The following is a 10,147-nucleotide window of genomic DNA, read 5'->3' on the forward strand; positions in this document are numbered from 1 at the left end:
ATCAGCCCCAGGGCATGAGGGCCCCACAGAGAGTGGTATCTTTTCTGACCTAAGGTTGGGGCCCTCCAGGCCCTTGGGCACTCCGTGACCCCTTTCCAGGTCCCAGAGGAAGGTCAGGATCCCCTGCAGCGTGGGGAGCAGGGCCAGTGATCCAGCCGCTTCCCCACCTCCCTGCTCCTCTGACATGTGGACGCAGTGTCCTCCCGGCCCCTCTGACACGTGGACGCAGTGTCCTCCCGGCCCCTCTGACATGTGGACGCAGTGTCTGGCCCCATATGGGTCTCCTCCTAGAGGTCCAAGTAGGAGAGGGCCAAGGCGTCAGTGCTTTTAGCTGTCATCCTCTACCCTCCTCACACGCCCCTCCCTCAACCCCTGGCTTTGGCCCGGAGGAGGTGATTAACACCATGTGTGGGGTGACCCTGCTTCTCCTTGCTTCATGGTTGTCCGGGGGCCACACGCATTGCTAATATCCTGATTTCCTTCTACTTGAGTCTCATAACAAAACCCAGTGATCTAGTCCACCAGGCCTGGCTCTTGATACGTTTAATTGTGTTTAAATGATTTAGAAAATCCTTTCTCTCTGGGCAAAGATTGGCTTTCAAGGCTAGTCTCTTGCTTTACACTCAGGAATGCGTTTTTGGAGGTCCGAAGCTGAGCTGCCCTCTCTCTCTCTGCATGTCTAACCCTCTCCCAGGCAAACAGATGCCTCTGACAGAAGGGGAGGGAGGTCACTCAAAAAGGGAGTAAAAAGAGGAAAGCACATGAACTGGTCCAACAGATAGGCTCCCCCGTCCGCACGCTTATGACCAGTGTTTAAGTCTCCTTCCAGCCCTGAAATTGGGTGAATTCTGCCTTCAGCCTTGTCGAAGTGGGAGCTCGTTTTTCATTAAAGACCTTGCTTTAGTGACTGCCATAGCTGTCCTCCCTTTATAGTCAGGCTTCCTGGAGAAGACACTCCTCCTGCTTCAGAAACCAAGGTCAACCAGCAACCTCTTTATTTCTAAACCCAGCGCACCTGGTATCAGTTTCCTAGGACTGCCATAACCAAGTGCCACAGCTTGGTAGCTTGTAAGAAAAAAGTTTAAGAGCTCAGCCAGCGTGGATCAGTGGTCAGGATGTCAACGTTCGATTCCTGGTCAAGGCACATGCTGTGGGGTTGCAGGCTCGATCCCCCAGCAGGGGGTGTGCAGGAGGCAGCTGATCAGTGTTTCTCATCATTGATGTTTCTCTCTGAAATAAATAAATATATATATATACTTTTAAAAAAATTTTTTATTTTTTTAAATTATAAATTTAAGAGAAATTTATTCTCTCACAGTTGTGTTGGCCAGAAATCTGAAATCAAATTGTTGGGCAAGATAGGTTCCCCCTCTCCTAGCTTCTGGTGGCTCCTCTGCATTCCTTGGCTTGTGAGTGCATCACTCCAATCTCTGCCTCAGTCTTCATATGGCCTGTCCTCTGTGTTTCTGTGTCTCAAATCTCCCTATCCTTTCATAAGTATCCAAGAATACCAGTTCTTGGATTTAGGACCTGCCCTAAATCCTGAGATCCTTAACGTAGTTACACCTGCATAGACCCAATTTCCAAATAATGTTGTGTTCTCAGGTGTTGGGGGTTAAGACTAAGACGTACCTTGTTGAAGGACATGATTCAACCCATTGCATACCCTTTTCAGTCCTGAAATTGGCCTTCCTGCAGCATTTGGTGCTCTTGATCACTTCCTTTTGGAAACTGTCTTCTCCATTGGCTCCCAGGATGTCAGTCCTACCTGTCTGATCCTCTAGGTCAGGCGTTCCTCTTCTTCTGCCCAGCCCTGAAATGCTAAGGCCCCTTAAATTCTGTCCGGTCCTTCGCTCTCTTCTGCTCTTAATCTCCCTCAAGCAATTACATTCATTCCCATGGTCTTCAATAAAGACATAACAGAGACATCTGGGATTATTGCAGACGTTAGGGCTGGAGTGGGTCTTTGACTTAACCTAATGGCAATAGGAAAGGAATATTATAGGGTCAGAAGAGAGGCCAAAAGAGCACAATATTTTAAGATTTCTCTGGTCTTGGTATTTGGGATGGACTGGATTGGAGAAAGAGGTTAGAAAACTGGGGACCCTTTGGGAAGTTACTGCTATAATTCAGGTATGTGATGAGGAGCACTTAGACTAGGATGCTACCAAGGGAGATAGAGGAGAAGTAATGTTTTTCATGGCAGCTATAGTATTGACAAAAGAACATCCAAACCTATAGAAAAATTTCAGGAGTTAATTTGACCCAAAATTTTGAGGACATGCCCAGAAGCAAGATCTCAATGGATTAAGAAAATGCTCCAGAGAATGGAGTTTTGCAGCACGTTTTATACATTGGAATCAAAGGAGACTACGTAAGGAGAGTCACATGAAATTCATTGGTGGTAGATTAAGGGGGCGGGAGAAAACAAAGTGGAGAAATCTCTAGGATTGGATAAAAAGCAGCATGGAGAGACACAGAGGTGGTATGCAAGCAACAGGATAACAATGAGGACTTTCTTGGGGTCGAGCTCCAGTGGTCTTGGGCTCTGGTCCCAGCAGTTGTGCCTCTGAGGGGTTTGAAAAAGGAAATGACACTGATCTCTCAAAAGTATGTTATCCTAGATGCATAAGAACAATGGACAGGGCTCTCTTAAGGTCAAGGTTGACCTTTGCTAAGGAGGCTAGAGGCCTGGGATGTGATTACCCACCATGACCTGCCCAGTCAGGAATTTATGATCAGACCATCCTGTGTGGTTACTTTAGGTCACTGAACTTTCCAGGCCTGCCACGTGGCCCCCTGAACTTGTAAGTTTTATTACATAACCCGGTCCCATTCATGGGAGTGTGCCACTTCATATATGCTTCAGTTCTCAGAACAATCCTGCAAGGAATATATTTTGACCTCCATTGTACAGGTTAAAAAGCTCAGAGAGGGTAAGTGATTTGCCCAAGGTTACCCAGCAAGTTAATGGCCATGCTGGGGGGTATAAACCCAGGTGACTCTGAGTCTAGAAATCAGAAGGAAGGCATGAATCTGCTAAATAATATGTCTTGATAGGACTTTATAATGAAACATAGGAAGTGAAAAAAAGAGCAAGGGACATAATGTGCGAGTTTTGGAGAGTGAATTGTTGTGAGTGGTAAGTGGTAAGAAGATCATGAAAATATGGTTTCCATCACACTGAGCCTGGGATGCTAAAGATATGTGGACAAATGGAAATATTAGACTCGGGGTCAGGAAGGAAGATAGGGATGGAAGGGCATCAGTAAAAAAGGGGAGTGGCTGACCGAATGGCCTGAGAGAGATGACAAAGGCTGTGACTGATGATTTGTGGGAGCACTTTACTTGTTTTCTCTAAAAGGTGCTGCGGCTTTTCAGGTTTCTGTCCCGTTTACTCATAAAGGTATTGTCTTTTTTATTTATTTTTAATTTTTTAACTTATTGATTTTAGAGAGAGAGGAAGGGGGGGAAGCCATGGACTTGTTGTTCTATTTATTTATTCATTCGTTGGTTGATTCTTGTATGTGCCTTGACTGGAGATCAAACCCGAAACACTGCTCTAACCAACTGAGCTACCGGGCCAGGGCCAGAAAGGTATCTTCTTAACCTCCGATTTCTTCCTCTTAACTCCATTTCCTGAGGAGAGTCTGCCAGAAATGAGCTCCCCGGCAAAAGCCAGTAGGTGAGCAGCTGCAGCTCACCCGGCTCCCAGGGAGGGGCGCTGACGCTCATCTCAGATGATTGGCAGCAGGGGAGGGTGAGCCGACCTGGAGGGCTGAGCAATGGGAAGGTGACAGGACAGGGTAGTTTGTGCTCAAAATCGTTTGTCTGACAAGACAGAGCGTTATCAGGTGTTGGTAATGGCCTCTGGAATTTCAGCCTTTTCCCCCTAATGAGATCCAGGAGAGACTGGGATGAGCCAAACTGTCTAGTTTTCACCTTTGGCAATGAATTGGTATGCCCCCTTGGGTTGCTGTTACCGTCCTGTCATTGCAACCGGATTTCTTTCATGTCACACATCGCAAAATAGAGCCCAGATGAACCCGAGAACACAGTATGTGTGCGGCTGAGACATTGCCTCGGTTCACCCACGTCAGAGCATCCCTCAGCCTTCCCTTAACACAGGCTCCTGTGCAGATAACTCCCGGGCCAGGAAGGCCCCCTCCCGTTTTGCTCTTCGCAGCTCGGTGGGTGGAATGTCACTTAGCCAGCCTGCCTGAGCAGCTCCGTCCCTCTCCCACGGCGCTCATTCTCTCTCATGCCTCTCCTTTGTAGAGTCCCAGTTGTGATTTCACATTTATTTCTGGATTTATCTGATTAATGTTTTGCTCCCTGCTGGGGCTGGAAGCTGCAGGAAGACCGAGGCCCTGGCTGTTTTCGCTCTGATGATAGGCACTGTGCCTGTGCACTTGGCCACAGCCATCTTGGGTCTAATATCTGACTTCGCTGCCAGGTACCTAGATCCCACATCCAGGGATTGCTCCATTACCAGGATTCTCCCTCTGGCACCTGGGGAGCAGTTATAAACCCTCCAAACTTACTTGCCATCTATTGTTGGCTATTAATGATGGTGATTAAAGAAAATTTGAATTTATTTAAGGAAAAGGGAATGGGAGATGGGGATATCCAAAGGGAAGGGCTACACAGCACTGAGACAAAGGGTACTGGGCCCATGATGGCAGCAAAAATATATTTAGGACAGTAAAACAAGGAAGGACACAGAAGAAGCAACAGGAGAGCCTGGGCTGGGCTGCTTTGGCTCCCTGGGAAGTCAGAGAAAAGGGGGCCTTGAAAACAGTTCAGGGAGTTAGTCTGGGATGAGCTGCTGCTGCCCATTGCTCTCCTGGTTGCAAGTCTCATGGGGCTCCTTAGAGGTTGGGAGATACATGCCTGTGGGGAAAGGGGTTGGGGAAGTAATGGCACCGGTGTGCTCCTTGAAGAGCGAAAGTGCGAGCACACACTGGGTCCTTTGTCCCGAGCATATTTCTCTCTCTCTCTCTCTCTCTCTCTTTTGCAGGAAATCTCAGGGGAGCCCTCAGGGGAGGCTCTCAATAGAATATCCATCAGCTCTCCAGGTGTGCTCTTTCAGGGTCATGGTCTCCCCTGATTGGTCGGTGCCAGGGCAGGGGGTCATTAGTCAATGTAGCTGGTCCTGAGGAAGCAGAGGGAGCAGTTATCAAAATGAAAGATCTGGGGTCTAAATCACATGACCAGTGATACGCTAGGGGAGGATGGGTTACCCTGGGGACGAGGTTCTTATTTTCCCAGTTTTGCCCCTTGCTGGGCACTCAGGGCTTTCTTCCCTGCTGAGTTTCTGTTCCCGGCCAATGGTCCTTGCTCTGCTCATGTGGATCTAACAACCACCCACTCACTTTTCTGGCTGAACCTACGTTGCTGCCACTGAGGGTTTAAATGGAGTTGGGAGCTGAAAGAAGGGGTGTTGCCCTCCCTAGGGGTTGCAGGGCTGTCAGCAGGGTGGTCGTCCACCTACAGAGCTGTTGACTTGGTCACTTCCATTTCCTGAGACAGGTCACCTCACCTATTTCCTCTCCCAAATTCCTGGATGTGGGGTTTGGAGATAGACCCGTGGGCAAGCGTTTCACAGGCAAACCCGCTTCAGGAAAACCTCCGGTGGATAGGAGTTGCCTCGAGGCTCCCGAAGAATCTTTTTTCTTTTGTTGGATGTGCTTTTAAAATATATTTGGAGTTTACCTCTGGCAGCTAGAGACTAGTGAGTAGGGAAAAGGAACCATCAGCTCCTTTGCTCCCTGGTGCTGGATGGAGTGGAAACCCAGCTGATGATGATGATAAGAAGAGCTCCCGGGACCTAAATCACATGACCAGTGATACGCTAGGGGAGTTTGTAAAACAGGCTCCTACTGCAACTCTGGGGGGGCGGGGGGGGGATGTCAAGAACAGGCCATGGCCGTGCACCGACTTTCAGGGTGCATCAGGACCAGCTGGAGGCTCTGAGGCTCACAATTTGCTCCCACTGTCTCATCAACATCTGCTGAGCAATTTGCGAAGGACTCCTGGCTCCCAGCTGCTCTGGGTGAAGCAGCCGCGAAGCAGCAGCTTTGGCTGCCGCCCAGCGGCCTCGCCTGTCATCTTCCTGCTCGGCGTGGCTCACTCCAGGTCTTAGCAGCTGCAAGAAGCCGGCTCAGGCTGCCCGAGGAGCCAACCCTGCAACCAGTGACTCAGCGGGGACATGGAGGTGGGACGTGGGGCCTGGGGGACCAGCGCTGACAGAAAAGGAGCGGGCAGAAAGGCGAGTTCTGGCGACGAGCACAGCAGTAGAATTGCAATCTAATGAATTCACAGGAATTCCATCTGTGACACTGACCCCTCCCTGCGGGTATAGATAAGCAGATCCCCTGCTTTTTGCTTCCTAAAATGTAGCCTGAACCCAGTTCTAGATTCCAAAGCCAAGTGATCCCTCTTTCCTTTTCTGGCACCCACCCTCCCCCTTACCCAACCCCCAAGCCCAAGCAGTTATATAGGAGCATCTAGAGCTTTTTATTTGGGAGAGGAAGGGCCACAACAAAAAGGTGGTGCCAACACACCAGGCACCTGAATGACCCCTGCACATGCAGGACACTGATGGCCACTCGTTCTGGATCTGGTGACTGATGAATGTGCCCCATGATGACAATGTGCCCGTGATGACAATGTGCCCACAGCTGCAAAAACCCCCTTGTTACCTCCCTTTTTTTAAATTTCAAGACCCCCCACCCCCACCCACCCCAGTGAGCCTTGTCACTTTCAGTTGGGTCTCCTAGCACATTGGGCTTTGACTCCTGTGGGCTCAGAGCCCCCCACCCCCAAATGGTAAACATGCACCCCCTACAGATACAGGGAAAGCAGCACAGGATGCTGGAACACGGAGAGACGGCACGCTTCCTTTCTCATCACCCTCCGGCTTGGGGGAGAGGCTGCCCTCCATCCTGCCAATGAGATGGAAAGGGCATGGAGTCGGCACCACCTTCCCCATCTCCCCAGGGCCTGTGCTGTGCCGTGGGGCCCCCGCTGTCACACCCAGGCCCTGCCTGGCTTTAAACAAACCTCCTGTCTCAGGAAAAAGACATTTGGGAGCTAGCCAATGCGGGGCTCAACTGAATATTTAAAGCAACATTTTCTTCTTGCTCAGCTTCTGTTCAACCCCAAGCTTCCCTCCTGCTCTCCCAAGGGGATTTCTGATGCTTGAAGCCCCCGACCTGGCTTGGAGCCTTCCCAGCAATTTGGGGGGCCCCGTGGAAGGTGTTTGGTAGCAGCAACCCCCTCCCCGCCCAGCCTCCCTGCATTCTCCCAGAGCGGTCTTGGGTTTTCACCAGTCGCTCTCCCCGTGGGCTGCTGTGGTGTCCTGACCTGGGGGTGCCCAGGGTGGCAGGGGAAGTGTCAGGTGCCTTTGCTCTCTGTCCTCTCTTCATCGTTGCTGATGGCTCGCAGCTGCCCCTGGGCCGCAGGCTTTACCGACAGGACCAAGCGTTTGCGGAACGTCTCGCAGAGCAGGATGTACACAAAGGGGTTGAGGCAGCTGTTGGCATAGCCCAGGCTGATGGCCGCGTTGTACAGGTAGACAAAGGTGAGCGTCGGGCGGCTGATGGACAGCTGGGTCAGCTGTAGCACGTAGTAGGGTGCCCAGCAGATAAAGAAGACCAAGCATATGGCAATGGCCGTGCGGGTCACCTTCTTGGTCCGCAGCCGGATGCTGCGTTGAGAGGCGGGAGCCACGGCGGACGTCATGCGCTGCAGAATCCTCACGTAGGCGGCCGTGATGACCACACAGGGCAAGGCAAAGGCCAGGAAGAACTGGTACAAGGTGAACCAGTAGAGGTCAGTGTCCGGGTTGGGCAGGCGGATGCCACAGCCCACCGTGCCCCCGGGGAAGGGGATGAGCCTGGCATAGAGCCACACAGGGGTGATGCTGATGAAAGAGAGGGCCCACAGGAGGCAGATGACCAGGGTGGCCACAGAAGGCTTCCGGAACTTGGTGGAGGAGATGGGGTGCACGGTGGCCAGGTAGCGGTCGATGGCCATGGCGGTCAGGATGTAGGTGCTGGTGAACTGACTGTTGGCGTCCATGGCCGTGATGAGGGTGCACATGGTCTCTCCAAAGTGCCAGACCCCGTTGCCCATGAGCTGGTGGATCATGAAGGGCATGCCCAGGAGGAAGAGGAGGTCCACCACCGAGAGGTTGATGATGAAGATGTCGGGGACGTTGCTGCACCAGTGCAGCTTGGACTTCTTCACCACCGCGAAGATGACCATGGAGTTCCCCACGATGCCCAGGAGGCAGATGGTGCCAAACACCGAGGGCATGATGATGTTGACATAAGAGACACTCCCTCTGCGAGGAGGTGGCCCTGGGGACAGAAGGCCAAGTGTCAGTGGCTAGGCATGGACTCTGCTCTCTAAGGGCTGACATCCTCCTGGCCTGCTCAGCCTCCGGCCACACGCTTGCCCGCCTCTGCATCCTCCCTGCCATTCCAGCTCAGGGTCCACCATTTATCTAGAATTCTCTCCTGGCATTCTCCCTCCACACACTGTGGCTCACCTTGGCCTCCTCCACCGGTTTCCTGGTCAATCCTCCTAGATTCTACCCCACTACCTGTTCGTGGAAGGACCCAGTCCTTTGCCTCCTGCATTGTTTCAGAAGACACAGAGCCAACAACCACAGCTGTGGGCCCCCCCGCTGGCTTAACAGAAGGACATGAAAGTGTGTGTGTGTGTGTGTGTGTGTGTGTGTGTGCGCGCGCGCACGTGCGCATGAATGTACTTGCTCTTTTTCTATTTGCAGCCTTGACCATTTCATTTTAGAAATTGCTGGTTGGAGCTGTGACTGCTTCCTGGGCATCTCTGTGGGCGACTGTCTGGTGGAGGCTTCTGCCCATGAGGCCCTCGGCCCTCCCCTCTCCGGGGACCCTACCGGGGATCGCCTTGGCCTGGGTCTTCTGAGCCTGGGCCCCCACGCAGGGAGCAGAACCTGAAGCGATGTGCTGCAGCCCCACCGCCTGAGAACTGCCTTCACACAAACCTTTCCTCTTTTTCCTTCCTTCCCGTCTCCCTCAAAGCTAGAATGGCAAGGCATCTCAGCTCCGGAGCTGTCAGGCAGCCTCACTCACCAGGAAAGTTAATCCCTGAGAGTTACCCCTTCCCACAGCCTTTCCTGGGGGCAGCCCGGATGCTTCAGGTCCCATTGTCACGGCTGGAGTAAAAAGCCAAAGGCATTGGTGCATCAGGGAGCCGCCCGCTGCCTCCCCACCGGCTGTCCCCCAGCTTCTCTGGCTGGCTTTTCCAGCCTGGAATTTCTCCTGCAAAGCACGTTTGGAACTCGTCAGCGAGCCCTCGCCGCCGCCGGCCACCATCCTTGCCACTTCTGGATGTGCCTTCGCTCCAGCTCCTCCTGCCCTTGCCTGCCCCGCCCCCTGCCCCCTTTCCCTTTCCCCCTTCCCCCTTCCCCTGCGAGCCAAGCGGACTGCAGACCTGCTCAGGAAGCCCTGAAAGTTTCCCGGGCAGTTGGGCTCAGAGGTGAGCCTTCTCCTGTTCCCTCCCCAGCGCCAGGAGGGCGGCTCCCCTCCGACCCTACTCACCTGCGGAGGTGAGGTTGTCCCGGCCGGCCGAGGTGTTGCTGGCGTTGGGGCCGGTGGTCAGCAGCAAGGCTTCCAGGTCCATCCTGCGGTGCCTGTGGCCCGCTGGCCCGTCTCCCACCCAGGCTGCGGCAGCCTCCGGCGCCCCGAGTCCCGTCCTGGAGCGGGAGCCCGCAGTCCCGAAGGGGGTCTTCCGGGCAGCCTGCAGCCTCAGCTGCCTCTAAGCCCCACTGCTCTTCCCACTCCCTCCTTCCCGGTTCCCACTGACATCACCTAAACACATTAACATTCGGAGGCAGATGAACATTAACCTCTTCAGTCCCGGGCTGCAGCTCCCACTTCTGACTGCCCGCAGAGCCAGGGGCCAGGGAAGCCCGGAGGGACCCGCCGGCTCAGGGCACCCCAGCAGGGAGGGGCTGCCTTCCCCCTGGCAGGGCTGTGTCTCCTGTGCTCACAGGGGGTGCTGCTTGCTTCCGGTGAGGTGCCTGCAAAGGACAATGGGCTGCCTCCCATTGGAGGAAAGACAGAGCCCGGCCTGTCCCCTAACCCCAGGTCTG

At 53.3% G+C, this 10,147-nt stretch overlaps 1 protein-coding gene across 1 annotated transcript; it reads right to left on the bottom strand.

Annotated features, from left to right (window-relative positions):
- Nucleotides 1-6,490: 6,490 nt before the first annotated feature.
- Nucleotides 6,491-9,906, bottom strand: MCHR1 (melanin concentrating hormone receptor 1). Its single transcript, XM_006775976.2, has 2 exons — nt 9,594-9,906; nt 6,491-8,366 (listed from the first exon to the last, which is right to left on the bottom strand). The coding sequence occupies exons 1-2, from the start codon at nt 9,673-9,675 to the stop codon at nt 7,399-7,401; spliced, it is 1,050 nt and encodes a 349-aa protein (XP_006776039.1). The 5' UTR covers nt 9,676-9,906; the 3' UTR covers nt 6,491-7,398.
- Nucleotides 9,907-10,147: the final 241 nt, after the last annotated feature.

This window comes from Myotis davidii, unplaced genomic scaffold (assembly GCF_000327345.1).
Source record: "Myotis davidii unplaced genomic scaffold, ASM32734v1 scaffold428, whole genome shotgun sequence".
Lineage (NCBI taxonomy): Eukaryota > Metazoa > Chordata > Mammalia > Chiroptera > Vespertilionidae > Myotis > Myotis davidii.

Bases quoted from the DNA above. Each gene is read 5' to 3' on its own strand.
- MCHR1 (XM_006775976.2), bottom strand. From the start codon at position 9,675: ATGGACCTGGAAGCCTTGCTGCTGACCACCGGCCCCAACGCCAGCAAC. The intron at 8,367-9,593 runs GTGAGTAGGGTC...TTCTGTCCCCAG, and splicing joins GGACAACCTCACCTCCGCAG to GGCCACCTCCTCGCAGAGGG.